The sequence below is a fragment of the Pseudophryne corroboree genome, chromosome 1 (assembly GCF_028390025.1).
Source record: "Pseudophryne corroboree isolate aPseCor3 chromosome 1, aPseCor3.hap2, whole genome shotgun sequence".
Lineage (NCBI taxonomy): Eukaryota > Metazoa > Chordata > Amphibia > Anura > Myobatrachidae > Pseudophryne > Pseudophryne corroboree.
Genome location: NC_086444.1, coordinates 455,270,769 through 455,298,377, shown reverse-complemented (window position 1 = coordinate 455,298,377; position 27,609 = coordinate 455,270,769). Strand labels below are relative to the sequence as shown.

The 27,609-nt window shown below is 47.3% G+C and overlaps 1 protein-coding gene across 1 annotated transcript in view; it reads left to right on the top strand.

Annotated features, from left to right (window-relative positions):
* NEDD8 (NEDD8 ubiquitin like modifier) overlaps positions 1–26,981 on the top strand; it is a 37,330-nt gene extending 10,349 nt beyond the window's left edge. Inside the window, exons 3-4 of the mRNA XM_063913662.1 lie at positions 25,968–26,050; positions 26,730–26,981. Coding sequence (XP_063769732.1) covers positions 25,968–26,050; positions 26,730–26,814 — 168 coding nt within the window. The 3' untranslated portion in view covers positions 26,815–26,981. The remainder of the gene's footprint in view (positions 1–25,967; positions 26,051–26,729) is intronic.
* The last annotated feature ends 628 nt before the right edge of the window (positions 26,982–27,609 follow it).

Genomic DNA, 27,609 nt, shown 5'->3' with positions numbered 1-27,609 from the left:
TTGGAACTAGTTTGGCCGTTCCATATTTCTAGCACACTGTTCCGTGCTCATTCCCATTGGGGTAATTGCACCCTGGTGCTTTATGGAGACAAACATCTGAAGTATACCTGCTTGAGGTATCCTTGCCCCTATGATTATGGAGTTTTCATATGGTGCATATGGTTCATATGGAAACTAATGAAGTATAACAAGTCACAACGGAATACCTTGTGGGCTCGGCGGCGCTCTGCGCTCGCCACATGTTATATTCTCCCTCTATGGGTGTCGTGGACACCTAGAGTGGGAGCAGAGCCTGTGGCGCTGGTGTTTGGGCAGTGGCGTTTCACCGTCTACTGAGATTCAGGCGGCAGCATTGTGACCGCTGGGATCCTGACAGGCGGTCTCGTGATTGCCTCCAATCACAACAACAAAGTATGTGCAGCCTGTAATGGAACTTTCTCTGTTGAAAATGTAGGTGCCTTTTGTACAAAGTGCAGTTTTCAGACTAAAGAAGAGTCCGTGGTTTAAAGCATTAATAGCTTGAATGCGGATAAAAGAATAGTTTGTCACCAAGGAGGATCTCTATGCTTGGCACCGACCTAAAAGCACAAGGTCCCAAATAAGTGTAGATATTCCCACTCAGAACAGTATTTTTAAGGTTTGTTAGAAGATAAGGTTGAGGTGAGGTTGTGAGTTTGAGTCCTGGACTGTTGTGAGTTGGAGTTTCTATATTCTCCCCATGCTTGCAGGGTTTCCTCTGAGTACTCCGGTTTCCTCCCGCACTCCAAAAATATACTGGCAGCTTAATTGGGTCCCAACAAATATGATCCGTAGTGTGTCCATGTACATTTGTCTCTGTTAGACTAGAACAGACAAGTGGTTCTTATCTAAAGTCACATTCCATGTTTCTATGAGTCTGTAATCAATAAACTCTTACAAACAACGGAAAATACCTCTTAAATCGTATGATGCAGATTTTGGAAGATATTTATTAAATAGTGTGGAGCTAATAAAAATCCATCTAAAGCAACTATTCCACACATCCTTAAATCTGTGCTGGATGGAACCAGTTAAGGTGTTGCCTTAAAAGTTCAAAGTCCAAGAGTCTGTACTAAGGGGCTAATTCAGCATGGATCGCATTTATAAAGCTACTCGCAGGTAGCTTTGCAAATGCGATCCATAATAATGCAAATGCAGTATCTGGTGTTTAACACCACCTACTACATTTGCAGTACTATGGATCGCATTTGCAATCCAAACGCTGCAACCGCATCATAAAAAATGGAATATCAAAAAATGGAATATCAAACTCCACTTTTTTTTTTAATCAAGTCACCCACCAGAGATATGAGGTCAATTTAGGTGAAAAACAAGCAATTTCAAAGTGCTCTAATCAAAAAGAAAAAAGTAGACAAGATAGGTAACTCAAAACTAGTTTGGCAAATCTTTGAGTATAGAACTAGAGTCCCAAACAAAATTACAGCTCTGAAATTGTATTCCTCCCCACTGAAATACAATCCAAAAAATAGACTTTAAAAACATCTGACCATTCACCTTGGCCTTAAATTTCAGTCATAAGGAAGTGAGGCAGGAAAATGGTTATATGACAAATGTAGCTTGAAATGTGCTGAAAATAAAAAAAAAAATTATCCCAGTTTCTATGACTTTTCTGAGCTGAGATATTGCATTTACCCCAAACGTTCACAAAAGTGAAAAATGTCATGCCATCTTCAAATGAAGGTAAATAAAGTAAAGGTGGCTTCTGACTACTAACTTACACGGGTTATCAGGTATCCGTTCAGATGGTCGACAGTGCTAATGTCGACACTCATTAGGTCGACCACTAATGGTCGACATGGACAAATGGTCAACACATGAAATGTCGACAAATGAAAAGGTCGACGTAGCTTTTTTTTTTTTTATACGTTTTTTACTTTTTCATACTTTACCATCCACGTGGACTAACGATTGGGAATAGTAACCTGTACCGAGCGCAGCGGTAGCGGAGCGAGGCACCTTGCCCGCAGTGCGAGCCATGCGCGGTACACTAATTGGGGTTCCTGGTCATGTTACGGAAAAAATTACACAAAGTTCAAAAATCCACGGCGACCGTTTCATGTGTCGGCCATTTGTCCATGTCGACCAATAGTTGACCTAATGAGTGTCGATCTTAACATTGTCGACCATTCATACCGGGTTATCACACACAAAAAATATCTGGATTATTTAAAATGATCAAGCATCCAAATTTCTTTTTCATCCACTAGGGGTCACTGGAGTACTCTTGGGATATGGGCGGCTTAGCAGAACAAAGGCACTGAATATTTAAATTTAGAACTCTCCACCCCTCCATATCCCAGAGTACCTCAGTGTACGACCTCAGTGTTTTTTCTGTGCTCAAAGCACTAACATCGGCTTGTGGGAGTTCCCACACTTGGTGGAAGATTTTATTAATTTTCATTTTTACTTATTACTTTTTCATTTTTACACATCCCTTCCCAGTTTCTGAAAAACATGGGTCCGGGATGGTGCCGCTGCAAGGCAGCGCATGGCGTGTCGGTCCTCACAAAGAGCACCCTCACAGCCACAGGCAGCCCACTGTCTCCTGCAAGCTGGACGGAGCTTACAGATAGAAGCCCCGTCGCAGCCATGACCTGAAGAGCTGGACGGAGCTTACAGATAGAAGCCCCGTCACAGCCATGACCTGAAGAGCTGGACGGAGCTTACACATAGAAGCCCGTCGCAGCCATGATCGGAGATACAGAGCGTAAGGTAGGCTGGGGAACGGGGCGGTCAGCGCAGGCTGCCATCCCGCTATGTGGGTCAGTATTGTAATGCCGCTCATACATCCGCCCGCCACGCTACGTCTGGCAGCCCAGCCGCTCCATACAGCGGCCGGCCGCCCATCCCAGCCGCTACGTCCGGCCGCCCATCCCAGCCGCTACGTCCGGCCGCCCAGCACGCAGACACTCCATCTGTTGCCAGCGCTAACAGGGTGACAACCGGGCCGCCGCTCCGTCCGGCTGCCTAGCAACGTCCACCCGCAGACGCTCCGTCAGTCACCAGCGCTAAGAAGCGGAGCGCTCCTGGTGACCTCCGCTGCTCGGCAAGAAAGCCTCCCTGCAAGTCTTCCCCGGCTTCCCGCTGAGACACAGCGTTACAGGGAGCACGGGGGGAAGGGGGGCGGTGGAATCTGGCGGATTACAGCGGCAAGGTTATGTAAAATACTTATATGAACAGCAGCCACAGTTTATGTATATATATATATATGTGACATGTATTCACTAGATAATAGGCTATTGAGCCTATATTAATGATAGTGAGGCATGTATTGTAACACTGGAGGCATGTATTGTAACATGCCCTGTGATTATCACTGTATAATAGGCTATTGAGCCTATATTAATGTCTGTGGTTATCACTGTATAATAGGCTATTGAGCCTATATTAATGTCTGTGGTAATCACTGTATAATAGGCTATTGAGCCTATATTAATGTCTGTGGTAATCACTGTATAATAGGCTATTGAGCCTATATTAATGTCTGTGGTAATCACTGTATAATAGGCTATTGAGCCTATATTAATGTCTGTGGTTATCACTGTATAATAGGCTATTGAGCCTATATTAATGTCTGTGGTTATCACTGTATAATAGGCTATTGAGCCTATATTAATGTCTGTGGTTATCACTGTATAATAGGCTATTGAGCCTATATTAATGTCTGTGGTTATCACTGTATAATAGGCTATTGAGCCTATATTAATGTCTGTGGTTATCACTGTATAATAGGCTATTGAGCCTATATTAATGTCTGTGGTTATCACTGTATAATAGGCTATTGAGCCTATATATTATTCACACTAGAGCATGTGTTGTACCCTGCCTGTGATTATCATTGTATAATAGGCTATATTAACACTGAAGCAATTGTAACTTGTTCTGTGATTATCAGGGTCAGCATGGCAAAGGGGCCATTTTAACCATGCTTCCTGTTGTTTTACAGTTTGTAATTCCGGAACATTCCTGCCATACATCTCTACGCCACCAGAGGCGCAGGGGTGTTAGTGGGAATTTTGGTTCGGGTTTCACATAGGCTGCCCATGTGAACTGCTTTTCAGCCATAAATAAATATATATTACACACCTTCAGATAATAACTTTACTAAGTCGTGCAGGTGTCTGTCCGTTGCCTATTGTGTTGTCTGTCTGCATAGGGAGTAAGGCTCCAGCGCAGACTAAAAATACTTTTAAACTAGACATAAATCTACCACATGTTCACTATGTTTGTAGGTTTTCAGAATCCCAGATCCTATGTTAAACATTGACAATTCAAATTAACTCCGCTCGACAGGAGCGGTAAGATCGACGGAAGTTATTCCGCAGGCTCTAACAAAGGAGTCTCAGTCTTTCCAAAGGTACAATTTCCCTTTGGGTACCAAGGTGTTAATTTAACTGGTCTTATAATTTAATGCAGTCTGACAATACTATGTCAGACCTCACAGGGCACATTAAACCAGCAGTCAGATAGTGCGGGGTTTGGGCAACCATACATTGCTAATGACCAGTGAGTCAATGTCTCAAATTTACAGAGACTAAGGAGACTCTTAACATCTAATCCGTCGAATTTAATAAATCTTCAATGAGTTATTATTTAGAATATCTGACTAACATTTAACTCTATTTACCCGTTTCCACATCTAAATGGGACAATCCGCCATTGGTGAATTCGTCTGTGACAAACATTATAAAGACCCAAGATACATTTGGGTCACTAGGCGCTCTATGTATGGAAACAATGACGATCACGTTAGACTTATCGTTAATGAGAATCTGCAGAGTATCTCTGTAAAGCTTCTGCTGACGCCTGTTACCTCGATTCTCGCTTTTCATCGTCGCTAGTTTCAGCACAACAAGGCCAGAAGTTGTTTGGTCCTAAATTTGATATTCAGGCCATTGCCGCCTCCGGTATCAAAACGGAAATACTTTGGCCCGACGTTTAATCCCTTTAGACTTCAGTCTTTTCAAGGCTGTGGTACAAAAACAGTCACGACTTGTAACGCCAGGGTGCTAAAGTCAACAAGCCAGTGGCTTGACGGCCTCTTAGGCTATTTCGATTTTCCAATTGTGGAAGCGCGCCTTTACATCCAGACTTCCACTCATGGATGTATCCGCTATTTACAGTTTAAAAGACAAGACTGCCTATGTCGGACGAAATTAGGCGTTTTGGCAGGTTGCCATTCAGTCTCTGCTGGTTTCAGCTGTTTTTTTATTTCCAGGCCTGGTACACCAACAGAGTCAGGGTTACTTATTCCCCTCTGTTTGGGGTAACGAAGCCGGAGGGCTCCGTCGCAGTCTCAATCAGCAAGTCACTTACTACAGTTTGAAAATGGATTTACTGCGGTTAGTACTTGCATATTTGGAGCCACAAGATTGCAGGATTGCGCTTGATCTTCACAATGCGTATTTACCCATTCCGGGTTGGTCATCGCATCACAGGTTCTTGCGTTTTGCAATACGCCACAACCATTAACCATTTCAGGTTCTACCGTTTGGCCTCTTGTCAACGCCTCGGGTATTCACCAAAGTGATGTTGGTGATGATAGCTCATCTCAGAGCCCTGGCGTTGACAATCGTTCCATACTTTGACGATCTGCTCATAAGAACTCTGTCTCAACAGAGGTTCCTCTTAATGGCGCTACTAACGTACACCACGGTGGCAGGTCAAGTTCAAAATATAATTCCGTCTGAACGACTTCAATTCCTAGGTATGATTATAAATACGGTAAATCAAAGAGATTTACCTACTACACCAGAAAGAACAAATATACCATCTAGTACACGCACACTAGCGGTACATTGGTGTATTCGCCTATTAGGAACAATGATGTGTTTTCAAAGCGCTTTAGTTCGCCGGGTTTCACTCGCGTTTCCCACAGGGGGGCGAGGGTGTATATACTCTGGACGAGAGTCTCAGAGGTTGAGGAGTTGTAGTTAAAAAGGTCAGCGACAGGGGTTCTAAAACGGATCACGACAGATTGCTGTCTATAAATGTCCTGGAACTTCGTGCAATTTACAATGCACTACATGCTTCGCTTTCAGTCTGTCCAAGTGCAGTCAGACAACGCAACGAGAGTTGCATACACAACAACCAGGGAGGACCGAGAAGCCGCATGGCAATGCGGGAGGTAGCTCGAATCCTCAATTGCCCAGAACACCATTAGGTGATGTTGTCGACGGGGTTCATTCTGGGAGTGGACATCTGTTAGACAGATGATCTCACCCGTCGGGATTTTCATCCAGAAAACTGGGCATTAAATCCAGAGGTGTTTCACTTGTGGATCCACAGGTGGGGTTACCTTCAGGTGTACATGATGGCATCTCGCCACAATTACAAACGCTCAGTATGTGTACAGAACGACAGATCACAAGGGCAGTGGCGGTGGAGGCTCTCACATTCGTGTGGTCATACAGCCTCGTGTATCTGGCTCCACCGTTTTCCGCTGCTCTCTCCGTTGCTAAAACGGATCATAAGACAGTTCGACACAGTCATACTAGTAATATCTCATGGGTTTCGGAGAGCTTGCTTCTCGAATCTCCAAGGAATACTCGCACACGATCTTTGCCCGCTCATAATACGTCCAACCTGTTACAACAGGGACCGTTCTTTTACCCCTATTTACATATGTACCGCGGCTGCGGTTGACGGGGTGGTGGTTCAGACCGCCCTCTTAAGAAAAAACATAGGGCATTCCAGTATCGGTTTTACCAACCATGTTACGAGCTAGGAAGCCGCTTACGGCAGCTCATTATTACAAAATTTGGTGTGCCTATATAGGTGGGTGTGAAGCTCGGAAGTTCCGACTTCATCTTTCAAGTTACCCGTATTCTGGTATTTTACACACGGGGTGGAATGGAAAACTGCGTTTATCTGCACTAAGGGTGCAGGTATCTGTGGGGTCAATTTATTTTCAAAGACGTTTGACTCTATTGCGTCGGTACACACTTTTCTACAAGGTGTCATCAGAGTGCAGCCTCCATTCATCCCACCTACAGCGCCATGCGACTTGAAGCTGGGTTCAGATTTCTTACAGTTTTCATATTTTGAACCCTTACAACAAATGGGGATTAAGTTTCTCACTTGGAAAACGTTTTTCTTCTAGCCTTCGCTTCGGCAAGGGTTTTGTTTTCAAATTTGGGTGCCTTGTATTCCAAGCCACCGTATTTGGGTTTCCTCATGACAGAGCGGAACTTCGGACGAATTCCGATTTCTTATTTTTCATATCAATAAACCAATAGTGTTTCCTGTGTTGACAGCACATTCTAGAATTCTGAATGTGGTACGCGCATTACGCGTTTATATGACCCGAACGTCTACAGTTCGTAATACGGATACGTTGTTTGTTCTCTATGATGCTGCCAACTGGGGTTAGCCAGTTTCTCAGCAGACATCATCCAGTTGGATAAAACGGACTACATGTCAGGCTTACCTTAAGGCTAAGTTACAGTCGCCTACGTCAGTAATAGCTCATCCCACAGGTTCTGTGGGAATGTCATGATCAGCTGGTCGTGAAGCGTCTACGACGCGGCTATATAGTCTTCAGTGCACACGTTTGTGCGCGTTTTACACGTTATGAAACGGTTGCGGCATCAGCATCTAGCTTTGGCCGCCTAGTGTTACAGGTGCCAAACAGCTCTCCCGCCCACGGGGGAAGCTATGGTACATCCCAAGAGTACTCCAGTGACCCCTAGTGGATGAAAAAGAAAATAGGATTTTGGTACTTACCAGGTAAATCCTTTTCTTTGAATCCATAGGGGGCACTGGACGCCCACCCAGAGCAGTTTTACCTGGGTTGTATTAAGCTCAGAGGAGCTTATAGTAACACATTTTCACCGATTGGTTCAAATTATAAATGTCTTATCGGTTATGGTGTCAACGGTTTAGTTGACAGTAACGTTATGTGTCAACTTTGTGGTTGTCCATTATGTTATAGGAATTTTCCATTGTCAACCTCTCTATAGTTCCTGTTCGCTCAGTAAAAAACACTGAGGTCGTACACTGAGGTACTCTGGGATATGGAGGGGTGGAGAGTTCTAAATTTAAATATTCAGTGCCTTTGTTCTGCTAAGCCGCCCATATCCCAAGAGTACTCCAGTGCCCCCTATGGATTCAAAGAAAAGGATTTACCTGGTAAGTACCAAAATCCTATTATTTTAATTCTGGACCATTTCATATGGTTTGAGGATGGGGCCCCGGACCACTGGCAAATCGCAACCGGGTGCAGGATGATGTTGGTAGTGGAGTGTAGGACATGATCGGGGTAGTGGTGGTGGAGAGCAGGGGCAGGATGGGAGAAGTATTGTGGAGCAAGGGGCAGTATGGGAGTAGTGGTGGGGTAGCAGGGGACAGGAAGGGACTTACCATAAACACTGCAGTCTGAGATCCTGCTTTCTCCATTCACCAGCTGCACTTGTTGTGAAAGCTGTGGCTAAGGTCCCTCTGTGTGTGGTCTCCAACCAGGTACCTTGCACTCTAGCAGCATTACTTCCATTCAGGTGTGAGGAGCTGACTGGATTCAAAGCAGGCGCCAGCTATCTGACTTCACTCTTCAGTGAAAGTCTGATGCCGGGAGTCACGCTCTCCTTCACTCCGTTGACAGCGCTGCTGCTAACCGCAGCCTCACACAGCACAGGAAGCCGAAGTAAGTGTGACGGCCCAGGTAAGGAAGCTCCAGCGTCCCCCTCCTGCTCCCATCCGCTCTGCAGCAGCCACAGGGGCGAGCCAACCCAGAGACAGGGAGTGGAGGCTGAGGGCAGGGGCACCTCTAAGCCAGAGTTACGAGTTACCATATATGATTCGGAGACAGGGAGAATACTGATAGTAAGAATAATTTAAATAAACCCTCACAATTAACGGAGTATAATTGAAGTTCTTAGCACACATTTGCGCAAATATGCAGGCCCATGTACCGCGACCAGGTGACTTCATCACATGGTTTACTAACATTCTTAATATTATCACATTATATAAATGTGTCCAGGTCTTACCTTGAAATGTTTAGAAAAAGATGAAAAAGCGCTGGTATGGGGCTAAATAATATAAACTTTATTTTTTTATTTTTTTTAAATAATAAAAGAGCAATATCTCAATCAGTACAATACTGTAAACAAGGCCGGCCGCAAAAACCACAGTAATTACACCATAAAATGTGTGTATTCTTTTCTCGCTCCTGGGATTAAAAAAAAAAGCAGCAATGAGAATGTCGAATAAATCATGTAGTTCTCAATTCTGAGCCATTAGACCTAAATGGTAGGTTTGGGACACCCTTCAAATAGGGAGCACAAGAAAGACAATAGCCATGCTTGTTAAAGCGCTGTTAGCTGACGAAGATAAGATAATAGCTTGTAATAATTAGTGATGTTAGTTTAGTAGTACTACAAGGCTCAGGATATTGATGTTAAAAATCAGCATGTAAAGAAGAAGTCATTGAGTTAAAAATAAGAATTTACTCACCGGTAATTCTATTTCTCGTAGTCCGTAGTGGATGCTGGGAACTCCGTAAGGACCATGGGGAATAGCGGCTCCGCAGGAGACTGGGCACAACTAAGAAAGATTTAGGACTACCTGGTGTGCACTGGCTCCTCCCTATATGCCCCTCCTCCAGACCTCAGGATACTGTGCCCGGAAGAGCTGACACAATAAGGAAAGGATTTTGGAATCCCGGGTAAGACTCATACCAGCCACACCAATCACACCGTATAACTCGTGATACTATACCCAGTTAACAGTATGAAAAATAACTGAGCCTCTCAACAGATGGCTCTAAACAATAACCCTTTAGTTAGGCAATAACTATATACAAGTATTACAGACAATCCGCACTTGGGATGGGCGCCCAGCATCCACTACGGACTACGAGAAATAGAATTACCGGTGAGTAAATTCTTATTTTCTCTGACGTCCTAGTGGATGCTGGGAACTCCGTAAGGACCATGGGGATTATACCAAAGCTCCCAAACGGGCGGGAGAGTGCGGATGACTCTGCAGCACCGAATGAGCAAAAGCAAGGTCCTCCTCAGCCAGGGTATCAAACTTGTAGAACTTAGCAAACGTATTTGAACCCGACCAAGTAGCAGCTCGGCAAAGTTGTAAAGCCGAGACCCCTCGGGCAGCCGCCCAAGAAGAGCCCACTTTCCTCGTGGAATGGGCTTTTACAGATTTAGGATGCGGCAGTCCAGCCGCAGAATGTGCAAGTTGAATCGTACTACAGATCCAGCGAGCAATAGACTGCTTTGAAGCAGGAACACCCAGCTTGTTGGGCGCATACAGGATAAATAGCGAGTCAGTTTTTCTGACTCCAGCCGTCCTGGAAACATAGATTTTCAGGGCCCTGACTACGTCCAGCAACTTGGAATCCTCCAAGTCCTTAGTAGCCGCAGGCACCACAATAGGTTGGTTCAAATCAAAAGCAGATACCACCTTAGGAAGAAATTGGGGACGAGTCCTCAATTCTGCCCTATCCATATGGAAAATCAGATAAGGGCTTTTACATGACAAAGCCGCCAATTCTGATACACGCCTGGCCGAAGCCAAGGCCAACAGCATGACCACTTTCCACGTGAGATATTTTAGTTCCACGGTTTTAAGTGGCTCAAACCAATGTGACTTAAGGAAATCCAACACCACGTTGAGATCTCAAGGTGCCACTGGAGGCACAAAAGGGGGCTGAATATGCAGCACTCCTTTAACAAACGTCTGAACTTCAGGCAGTGAAGCCAGTTCTTTTTGGAAGAAAATCGACAGAGCCGAAATCTGGACCTTAATGGAACCTAATTTGAGGCCCATAGTCACCCCTGACTGTAGGAAGTGCAGAAATCGACCCAGCTGAAATTCCTCCGTTGGGGCCCTTCTGGCCTCACACCACGCAACATATTTTCGCCATATGCGGTGATAATGGTTTGCGGTCACCTCCTTCCTAGCTTTAATCAGCGTAGGGATGACTTCCTCCGGAATGCCCTTTTCCTTCAGGATCCGGCGTTCAACCGCCATGCCGTCAAACGCAGTCGCGGTAAGTCTTGGAACAGACAGGGTCCCTGCTGCAGCAGGTCCTGTCTGAGCGGCAGAGGCCATGGGTCCTCTGAGATCATTTCTTGAAGTTCTGGGTACCAAGCTCTTCTTGGCCAATCCGGAACCACAAGTATAGTTCTTACTCCTCTCAGTACCTTGGGTATGAGAGGCAGAGGAGGGAACACATAAACCGACTGGTACACCCACGGTGTCACTAGAGCGTCCACAGCTATCGCCTGAGGGTCCCTTGACCTGGCGCAATATCTTTGTAGCTTTTTGTTGAGGTGGGATGCCATCATGTCCACCTGTGGCCTTTCCCAACAGTGTACAATCATTTGGAAGACTTCTGGATGAAGTCCCCACTCTCCCGGGTGGAGGTCGTGCCGGCTGAGGAAGTCTGCTTCCCAGTTGTCCACTCCCGGAATGAACACTGCTGACAGTGCTAACACCTGATTTTCCGCCCATCGGAGAATCCTTGTGGCTTCTGCCATTGCCATCCTGCTTCTTGTGCCGCCCTGACGGTTTACATGGGCGACCGCCGTGATGTTGTCTGACTGTATCAGCACCGGCTGGTGTTGAAGCAGGGGTCTTGCCTGACTTAGGGCATTGTAAATGGCCCTTAGTTCCAGAATATTTATGTGTAGGGAAGTCTCCTGACTTGTCCATAGTCCTTGGAAGTTTCTTCCCTGTGTGACTGCCCCCCAACCTCGAAGGCTGGCATCCGTGGTCACCAGGATCCAGTCCTGTATGCCGAATCTGCGGCCCTCTAGAAGATGAGCACTCTGCAGCCACCACAGTAGCGACACCCTGGCCCTTGGAGACAGGGTTATCAGCCGATGCATCTGAAGATGCGACCCGGACCACTTGTCCAACAGATCCCACTGAAAGATCCTTGCATGGAACCTTCCGAATGGAATTGCTTCGTAAGAAGCCACCATCTTTCCCAGGACTCGCGTGCAGTGGTGCACCGACACCTGTTTTGGTTTTAGGAGGTCTCTGACTAGAGACGATAACTCCTTGGCTTTCTCCTCCGGGAGAAACACTTTTTTCTGTTCTGTGTCCAGAACCATCCCCAGGAACAGTAGACGCGTTGTAGGAACCAGCTGCGACTTTGGAATATTCAGGATCCAGCCGTGCTGTTGTAGCACTTCCCGAGCTAGTGCTACTCCGATCAACAACTGTTCCCTGGACCTCGCCTTTATAAGGAGATCGTCCAAGTACGGGATAATTAAAACTCCCTTTTTCCGAAGGAGTATCATCATTTCGGCCATTACCTTGGTAAATACCCTCGGTGTCGTGGACAGACCAAACGGCAACGTCTGGAATTGGTAATGACAGTCCTGTACCACAAATCTGAGGTACTCCTGGTGAGGAGGGTAAATGGGGACATGCAGGTAAGCATCCTTGATGTCCAGTGACACCATGTAATCCCCCTCGTCCAGGCTTGCAATCACCGCTCTGAGCGATACCATCTTGAACTTGAACCTTCTGATATAAGTGTTCAAAGATTTTAAATTTAAAATGGGTCTCACCGAACCGTCCGGTTTCGGTACCACAAACATTGTGGAATAGTAACCCCGTCCTTGTTGAAGGAGGGGTACCTTGATTATCACCTGCTGAGAATACAGCTTGTGAATCGCCTCCAGCACTACCTCCCTGTCCGGGGGAGCTGTCGGCAAGGCAGATTTGAGGAAACGGCGAGGGGGAGACGTCTCGAATTCCAGCTTGTACCCCTGAGATACTACCTGTAGAATCCAGGGATCCACCCGTGAACGAGCCCACTGGTTGCTAAAGTTCTTGAGACTGGCCCCCACCGTACCTGGCTCCGCCTGTGGAGCCCCAGCGTCATGCGGTGGACTTAGAGGAAGCGGGGGAGGACTTTTGTTCCTGGGAACTGGCTGTATGTTGCAGCTTTTTCCCTCTTCCTCTGCCTCTGGGCAGAAAGGACGCGCCTCTAACCCACTTGCCTTTCTGGGGCCGAAAGGACTGTACCTGATAATACGGTGCTTTCTTTGGCTGTGAGGGAACATGGGGTAAAAATGCTGACTTCCCAGCTGTTGCTGTGGAAACGAGGTCCGAGAGACCATCCCCAAACAACTCCTCACCCTTGTAAGGCAAAACTTCCATGTGCCTTTTAGAATCTGCATCTCCTGTCCACTGCCGAGTCCACAATCCTCTCCTGGCAGAAATGGATATTGTGTTTATTTTAGATGCCAGCCAGCAAATATCCCTCTGTGCATCTCTCATGTATAAGACCGCGTCTTTAATATGCTCTACGGTTAGCAATATAGTGTCCCTGTCTAGGGTATCAATGTTTTCGACAGGGAATCTGACCACGCAGCTGCAGCACTGCACATCCATGCTGAAGCAATAGCCGGTCTCAGTATAATTCCTGAGTGTGTATATACAGACTTCAGGATAGCCTCCTGCTTCCTATCAGCAGGTTCCTTTAGGGCGGCCGTGTCCGGAGACGGTAGTGCCACCTTCTTTGACAGGCGTGTGAGCGCTTTATCCACCCTAGGGGATGTCTCCCAACGTGACCTATCCTCTGGCGGGAAAGGGTACGCCATTAGTAACTTTTTAGAAATTACTAGTTTCTTATCGGGGGAAGCCCACGCTTCTTCACATACTTCATTTAATTCATCAGAAGGGGGAAAAACCACTGGTAGTTTTTTCTCCCCAAACATAATACCCTTTTTTGTGGTACCTGGGGTAATATCAGAAATGTGCAACACATTCTTCATTGCCGTAATCATGTAACGGGTGGCTCTATTGGAATGTACACTAGTCTCATCATCATCGACACTGGAGTCAGTATCCGTGTCGACATCTGTGTCTGCCATCTGAGGTAGCGGGCGTTTTAGAGCCCCTGATGGCTTTTGAGACGCCTGGGCAGGCACGAGCTGAGAAGCCGGCTGTCCCACATCTGCTATGTCGTCAAACCTTTTATGTAAGGAGTTGACACTGTCACGTAATTCCTTCCACATGTCCATCAATTCAGGTGTCGACCCCGCAGGGGGTGACATCACATTTATCGGCCCCTGCTCCGCCTCCACATAAGCCTCCTCATCAAACATGTCGACACAGCCGTACCGACACACCGCACACACACAGGGAATGCTCAGAACGAGGACAGGACCCCACAAGGTCCTTTGGGGAGACAGAGAGAGAGTATGCCAGCACACACCAGAGCGCTATATAATGCAGGGATACACACTACGCAAGTGATTTTTCCCTATAGCAGCTATATATATATTATATGCGCCTTAATTTTGTGCCCCCCCCCCCCTCTCTTTTTTTACCCTATGTAGTCTGGAAACTGCAGGGGAGAGCCTTGGGAGCGTCCTTCCAGCAGAGCTGTGAGGGAAAATGGCGCCAGTGTGCTGAGGGAGATAGCCCCGCCCCTTTTCCGGCGGACTTCTCCCGCTTTTTTAAATGTATATTTGGCAGGGGTATTTTACACATATATAGTCTTTATGACTATATTATGTGGTATTTGCCAGCAAGGTACTCATATTGCAGCCCAGGGCGCCCCCCCTCCACCCCCCCCCAGCGCCCTGCACCCATCAGTGACCGGAGTATGTAGTGTGCATGGGGAGCAATGGCGCACAGCTGCAGTGCTGTGCGCTACCTTGATGAAGACCGAAGTCTTCTGCCGCCGATTTCCAGGAACGTCTTCTTGCTTCTGGCTCTGTAAGGGGGGCGGCGGCGCGGCTCCGGGACCGGACGACCGAGGCTGGGCCTGTGTTCGATCCCTCTGGAGCTAATGGTGTCCAGTAGCCTAGAAGCCCAAGCTAGCTGCACGCAGGTAGGTCCGCTTCTCTCCCCTTAGTCCCACGTAGCAGTGAGTCTGTTGCCAGCAGATCTCACTGAAAATAAAAAACCTAAAATATACTTTCTTTTCTAGGAGCTCAGGAGAGCCCCTAGTGTGCATCCAGCTCGGCCGGGCACAAAATTCTAACTGAGGTCTGGAGGAGGGGCATAGAGGGAGGAGCCAGTGCACACCAGGTAGTCCTAAATCTTTCTTAGTTGTGCCCAGTCTCCTGCGGAGCCGCTATTCCCCATGGTCCTTACGGAGTTCCCAGCATCCACTAGGACGTCAGAGAAATTATGTAATCAGCAGTACTGAAAGGCTAACAGAGTGGTCAGCATACAGAGGGAAAGTCAATGGATATACATATTACTACTATCCTGCGTTTTGATGGCAAAACTCCTCCCGGCCACTGGTGCCTATTCATCCATTTAGTGGGCCATATCCAGAAGTAAGTAATGATTTCCAATTGCTGCAGGTGTACCGGTATAAGTAAGACTCCTTTCTGTTGTAAGATCACCCCTATAAGCAGGGAATCCTGCTGGCTGCAAGGGGTTCAGAATTACCGCTGCATGTGGCCAGTGGCGCTGATCTGTTAATGAGCTGACTCCTGTATGCTGGCTCAGAGGATACAGTGTTGCCGCTGTGTGGGGCATGTGGCGCTGACCTCTGTGAATGAACTAGCTCCCATTTGTGGTAAGCGTTACTCAGCTGTGCGGCTGCGGGCTCCGTACCTGATGCGTTTCCCCACCTTCCTAAATCATTGGCTACCTCAGATCAGTATGTAGTGTCGCGTGTATCCCACTTACCTTTAAATAGTGGCCGCTGGGCGAATCCGCCCCTGGTGTTACCAGCTCAGTTCTATCATCTTCTAGGCTTATGACCCTCTTTTAAGTTGTAGTCATGTGGCTGTATCTCCAATACCCCACGTCCTCATTGCTACTTGCAGGGAATACGTCCTGGAGTTGAGGGCCATATACAACGGCCTACGTCAAGCGGAGGCATTACTTCGGGACAAACCGGTTCTGATTCAGTCGGACAATGTCACAGCAGTGGCTCATGTAAACCGCCAAGGCGGCACAAGGAGCAGAGTGGCCATGGCAGAAGCAACCAGGATTCTTCACTGGGCGGAGAATCATGTAAGCGCACTGTCGGCAGTGTTCATCCCGGGGGTGGACAGCTGGGAAGCGGACTTCCTCAGCAGACACGACCTGCATCCGGGAGAGTGGGGACTTCATCACGAAGTCTTCGCACAGATCGCGGGTCGGTGGAGACTGCCTCAGATAGACATGATGGCGTCCCGTCTCAACAAAAAGCTAAAGCGATATTGCGCCAGGTCAAGAGACCCTCAGGCGGTAGCTGTAGACGCCCTGGTGACACCATGGGTGTTCAGATCGGTCTATGTGTTCCCTCCTTTGCCTCTCATACCCAAGGTGTTGAGAATAATAAGGCAAAGAAGAGTGAGAACAATCCTCATTGTTCCAGATTGGCCACGAAGGACTTGGTATCCGGATCTGCAAGAGTTGCTCACAGAAGATCCGTGGCCTCTTCCTCTAAGGCAGGACCTGCTGCAACAGGGGCCCTGTCTGTTCCAAGACTTACCGCGGCTGCGTTTGACGGCATGGCGGTTGAACGCCAGATCCTAGTGGAAAAAGGTATTCCGGAGGAGGTCATTCCTGATTAAGGCTAGGAAGGACGTGACATCGAAACATTATCACCGCATATGGCGAAAATATGTTTCTTGGTGTGAGGCCAGGACTGCTCCTACGGAGGAGTTCCATTTGGGCCGTCTACTTCACTTCCTTCAAACAGGAGTGAATTTGGGCCTAAAATTAGGATCCATAAAGGTTCAAATTTCGGCCTTGTCCATTTTCTTTCAAAAAGAATTGGCTTCTCTTCCTGAAGTACAGACATTTGTGAAGGGAGTGCTGCATATTCAGCCTCCTTTTATACCTCCGGTGGCGCCTTGGGATCTTAACGTGGTATTAAGTTTCCTCAAGTCACCTTGGTTTGAACCACTCAAAACAGTGGAGTTGAAATATCTCACTTGGAAGGTGGTCATGTTGTTGGCCTTAGCTTCTGCAAGGCGTGTTTCGGAATTAGCGGCTTTGTCATATAAAAGTCCCTATCTGGTTTTTCACGTGGATAGGGCAGAATTGAGAACTCGTCCTCAATTCCTACCTAAAGTGGTCTCATCTTTTCATATGAACCAACCTATTGTCGTGCCTGTGGCTACGCGAGACTTGGAGGATTCCGAGTCACTTGATGTGGTCAGGGCTTTGAAGATTTATGTGGCCAGAACAGCTAGGGTCAGGAAGACAGGGGCACTGTTTATTCTGTATGCAGCCAATAAGGTTGGCGCACCTGCTTCAAAGCAGACTATTGCTCGCTGGATCTGTAACACGATTCAGCAAGCACATTCTTCGGCAGGATTGCCATTGCCAAAATCGGTTAAGGTCCATTCCACTAGGAAGGTGCGCTCTTCTTGGGCGGCTGCCAGAGGGGTCTCGGCATTACAGTTGTGCCTTGCAGCTACTTGGTCGGGATCAAACACCTTTTGGTTCTATAAGTTTGATACCCTAGCTGAGGAGGACCTCCTGTTTGCACAATCTGTGCTGCAGAGTCATCCGCACTCTCCCGCCCGTTTGGGAACTTTGGTATAATCCCCATGGTCCTTACGGAGTCCCAGCATCCTCTAGGACGTTAGAGAAAATAAGATTTTACACTTACCGGTAAATCTATTTCTCGTAGTCCGTAGAGGATGCTGGGCGCCTGTCCCAAGTGCGGACTTCTTCTGCAAGACTTGTATATAGTTATTGCTTACATAAGGGTTATATTATAGTTCATCGGTTTGGACCGAGACTATGTTGTTTGTTCATACTGTTAACTGGGTAGTTTTATCACAAGTTATACGGTGTGATTGGTGTGGCTGGTATGAATCTTGCCCTTGGATTAACAAGAATCCTTTCCTCGTACTGTCCATCTCCTCTGGGCACAGTTTCTCTAACTGAGGTCTGGAGGAGGGGCATAGAGGGAGGAGCCAGTGCACACCCAGAATCTAAATTCTTTCTTAAAGTGCCTATGTCTCCTGCGGAGCCCGTCTATTCCCCATGGTCCTTACGGAGTCCCAGCATCCTCTACGGACTACGAGAAATAGATTTACCGGTAAGTGTAAAATCTTATTTTCTCTGACGTCCTAGTGGATGCTGGGAACTCCGTAAGGACCATGGGGAATAGACGGGCTCTGCAGGAGACTGGGCACTCTATAAGAAAGATTTGGTACTATCTGGTGTCCACTGGCTCCTCCCTCTATGCCCCTCCTCCAGACCTCAGTTAGATTTCTGTGCCCGGCCCGAGCTGGTTGCACACTAGGAGCTCTCCGGAGCTTCTAGAAAGAAAGTTTAAATTAGATTTTTTATTTTACAGTGAGACCTGCTGGCAACAGGCTCACTGCATCGAGGGACTAAGGGGAGAAGAAGCGAACCTACCTGCTTGCAGCTAGCTTGGGCTTCTTAGGCTACTGGACACCATTAGCTCCAGAGGGATCGACCGCAGGACCCGTCCTTGGTGTTCGTTCCCGGAGCCGCGCCGCCGTCCCCCTTACAGAGCCAGAAGCATGAAGATGGTCCGGAAAATCGGCGGCAGAAGACTTCAGTCTTCACCAAGGTAGCGCACAGCACTGCAGCTGTGCGCCATTGCTCCTCATACACACTTCACACTCCGGTCACTGAGGGTGCAGGGCGCTGGGGGGGGGGGGCGCCCTGAGCAGCAATAATAACACCTTGGCTGGCATAAATACACCACAATATATAGCCCCAGAGGCTATATATGTGGTAATTACCCCTGCCAGAATACAGAAAAATGCGGGAGAAAAGTCCGCCGAAAAAGGGGCGGAGCCATCTCCCTCAGCACACCGGCGCCATTTTCTCTTCACAGTGTAGCTGGAAGACAGCTCCCCAGGCTCTCCCCTGTAGTTTTCAGGCTCAAAGGGTTAAAAAGAGAGGGGGGGGCACAAAATTTAGGCGCAATATTGTTTATACAAGCAGCTATTGGGGATAATTCACTCAGTGATAGTGTTTATCCCTACATTATATAGCGCTCCGGTGTGTGCTGGCATACTCTCTCTCTGTCTCCCCAAAGGGCTGTGTGGGGTCCTGTCCTCAGTCAGAGCATTCCCTGTGTGTGTGCGGTGTGTCGGTACGGCTGTGTCGACATGTTTGATGAGGAGGCTTATGTGGAGGCGGAGCAGATGCCGATAAATGAGATGTCGCCCCCTGTGGGCCGACACCAGAGTGGATGGATAGGTGGAAGGTATTAACCGACAGTGTCAACTCCTTACATAAAAGGCTGGATGACGTAACAGCTATGGGACAGCCGGCTTCTCAGCCCGCGCCTGCCCAGGCGTCTCAAAGGCCATCAACGCTCGGATGTCGACACGGAGTCTGACTTCAGTGTCGACGAGGTTGAGACATATACACAATCCACTAGGAACATCCGTTACATGATCCCGGCAATAAAAAATGTGTTACACATTTCTGACATTAACCCAAGTACCACTAAAAACAAAAAAGGGTTTTATGTGTGGGGAGAAAAAGCAGGCAGTGTTGTTCCCCCATCAAATGAGTGAATGAAGTGTGAAAAAGCGTGGGTTCCCCCGATAAGGAACTGGTAATTTCTAACAAGTTACTGATGGCGTACCCTTTCCCGCCAGAGGATAAGTTACGCTGGAAGATATCCCCTAGGGTGGATAAGGCGCTCACACGTTTGTCAAAAAAGGTGGCACTGCCGTCTTAGGATACGGCCACTTTGAAGGTACCTGCTGATAAATAGCAGGAGGCTATCCTGAAGTCTGTATTTACACACTCCGGTACTAGACTGAGACCTGCAGACTGCTGCAGCGTGGTCTGTACCCCTTTCAAACAGGGATACTATTTTGCGAACATAAGACGTCGTCTTATATATGAGGGATGCACAGAGGGATATTTTGCCGGCTGGCATCCAGAATTATTGCAATGTCCATTCTGTCAGGAGGGTATTAGAGACCCGACACTGGACAGGTGATGCTGACTTCAAAAGGCACATAGAGCCTTATAAGGGTGAGGAATTGTTTGGGGATGGTCTCTGGGACCTCGTATCCACAGCAACAGCTGGGATGAAATTTTTTTACCTCAGGTTTCCTCACAGCCTAAGAAAAGCACTGTATTATCAGGTACAGTCCTTTCGGCTTCAGAAAAGCAGGCGGGTCAAAGGCGCTTCCTTTCTGCACAGAGGCGAGGGAAGAGGGAAAAAGCTGCACCAGCAGCCAGTTCCCAGAATCAAAATTCTTCCCCTGCTTCCTCTGAGTCCACCGCATGACGCGGGGGCTCCACAGGCGTAGCCAGGTACGGTGGGGGGCCGCCTCAAAAATTTCAGCGATCAGTGGGCTCGCTCACAGGTGGATCCCTGGATCCTTCAAGTAGTATCTCAGGGGTACAAGCTGGAAGTCGAGGCGTCTCCCTCCTGCCGTTTCCTCAAATCTGCCTTGCCAACAACTCCCTCAGGCAGGGAGGCTGTGCTAGAGGCAATTCACAAGCTGTATTCCCAGCAGGTGATAGTCAAGGTGCCCCTACTTCAACAAGGACGGGGTTACTATTCCATACTGTTTGTGGTACCGAAACCAGACGGTTCGGTGAGACCCATTTTAAATTTGAAATCCTTGAACACTTACATAACAAAATTCAAGTTCAAGATGGAATCGCTCAGGGCGGTTATTGCAAGCCTGGACGAGGGGGATTACATGGTATCCCTGGACATCAAGGATGCTTACCTGCATGTCCCCATTTACCTTCCTCACCAGGAGTACCTCAGATTTGTGGTACAGGATTGCCATTACCAATTCCAGACACTACCGTTTGGACTGTCCACGGCACCGAGGGTGTTTACCAAAGTAATGGCAGAAATGATGATACTCCTTCGAAAAAAGGGAGTTTTAATTATCCCGTACTTGGACGATCTCCTTATAAAGGCGAGGTCCAGGGAGCAGTTTCTGGTCGGAGTAGCACTATCTCGGGAAGTGCTTCAACAGCATGGCTGGATTCTAAACATTCCAAAGTCATCATCTCTAGTCAGAGACCTCCTAAAACCAAAACGGGTATCGGTGCATCACTGCACACGAGTCCTGGGAAAAATGGTGGCTTCATACGAAGCAATTCCATTCAGCAGGTTCCATGCAAGGACCTTCCAGTGGGACCTCTTGGACAAGTGGTCGGGATCGCATCTTCAGATGCATCAACTGATAACCCTGTCTCCAAGGACCAGGGTGTCTCTACTGTGGTGGCTGCAGAGTGCTCATCTTCTAGAGGGCCGCTGTTTCGGCATACAGGACTGGGTCCTGGTGACCACGGATGCCAGCCTTCGAGGCTGGGGAGCAGTCACACAGGGAAGAAACTTCCAAGGACTATGGTCAAGTCAGGAGACTTCCCTGCACATAAATATTCTGGAACTGAGGGCCATTTACAATGCCCTAAGTCAGGCAAAACCCCTGCTTCGAAACCAGCCGGTACTGATCCAGTCAGACAACATCACGGCAGTCGCCCATGTGAACCGACAGGGCGGCACAAGAAGCAGGATGGCGATGGCAGAAGCCACAAGGATTCTCCGATGGGCGGAAAATCACGTCTTAGCACTGTCAGCAGTGTTCATTCCGGGAGTGGACAACTGGGAAGCAGACTTCCTCAGCAGACACGACCTACACCCGGGAGAGTGGGGACTTCATCCAGAAGTCTTCCTACTGTTGGTAAACCGTTGGGAAAGGCCACAGGTGGACATGATGGCGTCCCGCCTCAACAAAAGAGATATTGCGCCAGGTCAAGGGACCCTCAGGCGATAGCTGTGGATGCTCTAGTGACACCGTGGGTGTACCAGTCGGTTTATGTGTTCCCTCCTCTGCCTCTCATACCAAAGGTACTGAGAATAATAAGAAAACGAGGAGGAAGAACGATACTCGTGGTTCCGGATGGGCCAAGAAGAGCTTGGTACCCAGAACTTACAGAAATAATATCAGAGGACCCATGGCCTCTACCGCTCAGACAGGATCTACTACAGCGGGGGCCCTGTCTGTTCCAAGACTTACCGCGGCTGCGTTGGACGGCATGGCGGTTGAATTCCGGATCCTAAAGCATAAGGGCATTCCGGAGGAAGTCATTCCTACGCTGATTAAAGCCAGGAAAGTAGTAACCGCAAACCATTATCACCGTATTTGGCGAAAATTGGTTGCGTGGTGAGAGGCCAGGAAGGCCCCAACAGAGGAATTTCAGCTGGGTCGTTTTCTGCACCCTACAGTCGGGAGTGACTATGGGCCTAAAATTGGGTTCCATTGGAGTCCAGATTTCGGCTCTGTCGATTTTCTTCCAGAAATAACTGGCTACACTGCCTGAAGTTCAGACTTTTGTAAAGGGAGTGCTACATATTCAGCCCCCCTTTGTGCCTCCTGTGGCACTGTGGGATCTCAACGTGGTGTTGAGTTTCCTGAAATCACATTGGTTTGAGCCACTTAAAACTGTGGATCTGAAATATCTCACGTGGAAAGTGGTCATGTTATTGGCCTTGGCTTCGGCCAGGCGTGTGTCAGAATTGGCGGCTTTGTCATGTAAAAGCCCTTATCTGATTTTCCATATGGATAGGGCAGAATTGAGGACTCGTCCCCAGTTTCTCCCTAAGGTGGTATCAGCTTTTCACTTGAACCAACCTATTGTAGTGCCTGCGGCTACTAGGGACTTGGAAGATTCCAAGTTACTGGACGTAGTCAGGGCCTTAAAATTATATTTCCAGAACTGCTGGAGTCAGGAAAACTGACTCGCTTCTTATCCTGTAGGCACCCAACAAAATAGGTGCTCCTGCTTCTAAGCAGACTATTGCTCGCTGAATTTGTAGCACAATTCAGCTGGAGCATTCTGCGGCTGGATTGCCGCATCCTAAATCAGTAAAAGCCCATTCCACGAGGAAGGTGGGCTCATCTTGGGCAGCTGCCCGAGGGGTCTCGGCTTTACAACTTTGCCGAGCTACAACTTGGTCAGGGGCAAACACGTTTGCTAAATTCTACAAATTTGATACCCTGGCTGAGGAGGACCTTGAGTTCTCTCATTCGGTGCTGCAGAGTAATCCGCACTCTCCCGCCCGTTTGGGAGCTTTGGTATAATCCCCATGGTCCTTACGGAGTTCCCAGCATCCACTAGGACGTCAGAGAAAATAAGATTTTACTCACCGGTAAATCTATTTCTCGTAGTCCGTAGTGGATGCTGGGCGCCCATCCCAAGTGCGGATTGTCTGCAATACTTGTATATAGTTATTGCCTAACTAAAGGGTTATTGTTGAGCCATCTGTTGAGAGGCTCAGTTATATTTCATACTGTTAACTGGGTATAGTATCACGAGTTATACGGTGTGATTGGTGTGGCTGGTATGAGTCTTACCCGGGATTCAAAATCCTTCCTTATTGTGTCAGCTCTTCCGGGCACAGTATCCTAACTGAGGTCTGGAGGAGGGGCATAGAGGGAGGAGCCAGTGCACACCAGATAGTACCAAATCTTTCTTATAGAGTGCCCAGTCTCCTGCGGAGCCCGTCTATTCCCCATGGTCCTTACGGAGTTCCCAGCATCCACTACGGACTACGAGAAATAGATTTACCGGTGAGTAAAATCTTATTTTTTTTCCCCAAGCCTACAGTAAAGCACCTTGGGGAAAAAAAAAGCCCTGCGCGGCATTGAAACGTCAGTACACTATGCCTTTTATACTTTAATACATTAATTTACTCACAAGGACTACTAAGTGCCACCTGGTTTCTACTGCACGAAGGGGGGGGCATGCCAGTATCCACCCAGGGAACCATTGCACCATATACACATAAACACACACACATACATACATAGGGAGCTGCTCTGGCTGCAGCTCTCCCTTCACCCCTCTGGATATTCTACAGTAGAGAGCTATGGTAGCTCTGTTGCTGCAGCAGTGCAGCGGGTCCGCAATTGCGGCTTTTAACTGAGCCGGAGACAGCTGTGTCTCTGTCTCAAGAACAGAAGATTCGGCTCATCAAGGGGGGGTTTCAGGGACTTGGAAACCCACCCTGCGTGCGCCACTGAGGGGAGAGCGGATAACATGCTTGCCTTGCCGTGTCAGAATTTTAAAGATCCGGATGCCGGCGTCTGTATTGTGACCGCCAATATCCCGTCTGCCGGTCACACGTACTGAACCTGTACATCCCAGTGTTCCCTCCAGACTTCAGTCCTTCTTTGTTTGGATTAGACAAGCTCTGAGGCTACTTACAGATTCACACCTTCTCCTTTTGCAGAATTTGAAAGAGAAATAACAAATTCTACAGAAGGCTGTTTTCAGTATTTTGTTATCCATGGAAAAGGGGGAAGGAGAGGTCCTAAGAACTGGTACTCAAACTGGTGTTTAGTAACTGTAGGTAATACCAACATTCTTTTGTAATTGATCCACAGGGTTTTAGGCGCACAAGTGTGGAAGTTAAGATAAAGGTAAATAAAACCTTACCTCTACTGGTATATGTCAAAAAGGAACACATGCGTTCGGTATGATATGCCAGTGGCCGCGATTCCAACGGTCCGCATACCGACACTGGGATCTTGGCTGCCAAAATGCCGGCAGGGGGGGTAAGTGCAACCAAGCCCCTTGCGAGCTCGGTGGCTCGTTGCGCTCACCACAGGTTCTGTTCCCTCTCTATGGGTGTTGTGGACACCCACGAATGGCTATAGCGGGGTTCCGGCTGTCAGCATTGTCGGTGGCCGGGATTCTGGCATCTGTATCCTGATCGCTGGAATCCCGACTGCCGGCAATGTAACCGCATCCTGAACAAATAGGTAGTCACTATGTGACTATGCTCAAAACAAAAAAATCATATTATAATCTAGTCCATAAATTAATGATCTGGGTGAAGAAATATCACAATTGTATATCTCATGACACAAGGTCCGTTTCATAAGCTACAATGAAATATCAAGTAAATATAGTATAATTCCCCTAACTTGTTATGCTGGGTGGTCTTTAGTTTGCCGGCGGCCGGGCTTCCGACGACCAGTATACTGACGCCGGAACCCCAACCTCCGGCATACCTACAGCTTTTCTCCCTCTTGGGGGTTCACTACCCCCCTGGAGGGAGAATAGATAGCGTGGCGCGCATAGCTGCCTGTATGCTTGTCGCCGGGAGCCCAACCGCCGGCATAACATCCTGCACCCGCTATGCTGACTACCATATGAAGATAATATAGGAGAAGCCAATAGCATTTAATATAAGGCCAGCTTTGTTGCTCCACTTGCTTTCTACAATATATCAACTTACTGCTAAAGCCACCCTAAGAGATGACCACAGGCTTGCTTGGTATTGTGATGTAGGGTAGGTGATCATGCGCTACAGAAAAGTCTGCTAGGTTTCACTTGGGCGATACATTTTTTGCAGATACTTCTTCTTTGTGGCCACTGCTCCACATTTTTTTTTAGAACTGTTTAAAAATATGTACTTTTTGGAATGCACTTTACCAGCTTTGATCTTCACTGTGGCTGCATTTCAGATGCCTCGTTCTTCAATGTATTCTTTTCTACTTTGATACATTCACTGAAAAATTAATCTGGATTTATTTTGAATAATTATTCATAAAATTTCTGCTTCTTCAAAAGGAGATGGAACCACCTCCCCAATTACACACTCCTCTCCTCCAGTGTAGAGAGAATGTGGTCTGTTTAAAAAAGAAAAAGCAACATATCTTATTTAGGGATCAGTACGAAATCCCGCCGGACAGGACCCCTGCGGTCGGAATCCCGACTGGCACAATCCCGACGGGGCGAGCGCAACGCAGCCCCTTGCGGGCACGGTGCCTCGCTACGCTCGGCACACTAATTTATTCTCTCTATGGGTGTCGTGGACACTCACAGAGAGAGAATATGTCGGGATTGTGCCGGTCGGGATCCCGGTGTCGGAATTTCGACCGCCGAGATTCCGCCTGGCGGGATCTTGACCACATACCCTTATGTATCGTTGCCAACACCCTGGTCTAATTTTCCTGTGAATATGTGTGAGTTTACTAGTGTTTGCTTTTGATGTTGATAACCTGCAGGTGGAGAGGATTAAAGAGCGAGTGGAAGAAAAGGAAGGGATACCACCACAACAGCAAAGACTGATCTATAGTGGTAAACAAATGTAAGTTATGTTTGCATCCGAATCATATCCAATGTTTAAATATTGACCCAATGTTGTATTCCTAACGTATCTGTAAAATGACAACTCTGTAATTGCTGCCTACCATGTGTTTTTAGAGTTGTAAGCTTCTGTTACATTCACTAAATTTTGCAATTAACCAGTACCTGTGCTAAAGACTTAGCTGGTCCCACTGATTGTATTGGGTCAAGAAAATATAATTTTATTTTTTTTATTATTATTCCGTATGCAAGTTTGGCTCCTAAACTTTCTTGAATCACGGCGCTGCAAGAATGAATACATTGTGAAATGTGCTGACCTGTCCTCCTTAGGATCAGCTATGTCTCAGAAAGACCTGATGATATTTGAAATTTTAGGGAATTGGTTATTTTAGATGAAGTTGATATTTCCTTATACATAGCCGACCTCTGCATAATCTCACTGATGGATACTGCAGTTGTCCCCTCTTCAGATAAATATAGCTGATAACCGGTTAAAGTAGCTTGTGCTAAGTTACATAGCAAATATAAAAAATGGGCACATTAAGTTCTGCCGAGGTTTATGAACGTCTTCATCTGCAAACGTTTGTAGCATCTTTTATAAGGAAACCTGTTTTTTTACGATATCCATCATATGTTGTTCAGCTCTGCCTCTGGGTAACATCTTATGTACTTTATTTCAGGAATGATGAGAAAACCGCTTCAGACTATAAAATACAAGGAGGGTCAGTGCTACATTTGGTTCTTGCACTTAGAGGCGGTTGCTGAAGGATAACTACAGCCTCCTCTATGGATTTTAGCTGTTGAGGTGCTGCATCCAGTGGTCCTGTGGTGTTGGACTGTCCTGTCCAAACCTCTGCCAGCTTGTATGTAAAATAATTAGATGATGTTGTCTATTGTTTATGTTCACCCCTAAATAAATGTTCCTCCAAGAATTCTGCCTTGCCATTGATGTTTCTTGTGAAAAGGTGGTTTGGTAATTTCTTCAGGTTTTTTCTTTGTGCTAAAATGTCAAGATGGGTACACACATGCCGATAAAGTAAACGACACTGATTTTGCCCTTCCTGAGCGATGTCGTTTACCATATTGACTAGTGTGTACGCTGCTGAGCGATGCCTTGCCCCGCGGGTAGTTAACGACCCTCGCTGTCGACCGTGCATGCAGCTCAATGTGGACTGTCATCCAAAAACTGCATGCATGGCCCTGAGCGACATCGTTTGCTTAGAACTCAGTGTGTACACACTGCCGACAACCGCCCTGGCAGGGAAGGGAACACACTAGGCAACGTCACTCATAGAGCACATCACCTAGTGTGTACCTACCTTAAGTGATGGTTTTATCTGTGATTTTACCAATTACTTTTATTTTATTTATTTTTTAATTATTATTTTTTTTATTAAGGCTTTGAAAAATACAACAAACAAATAATATTAACTAGACATGGAAGAGTAAATGCGGCATAGAAAATGAGAACATTGCCCTGGGGCTAAATAAAGAAAGAAGACTCTGTAATATAAGCATCCTGTAGCATCGGTAGTCAACCAGTGGATGTAAACCCCCAGC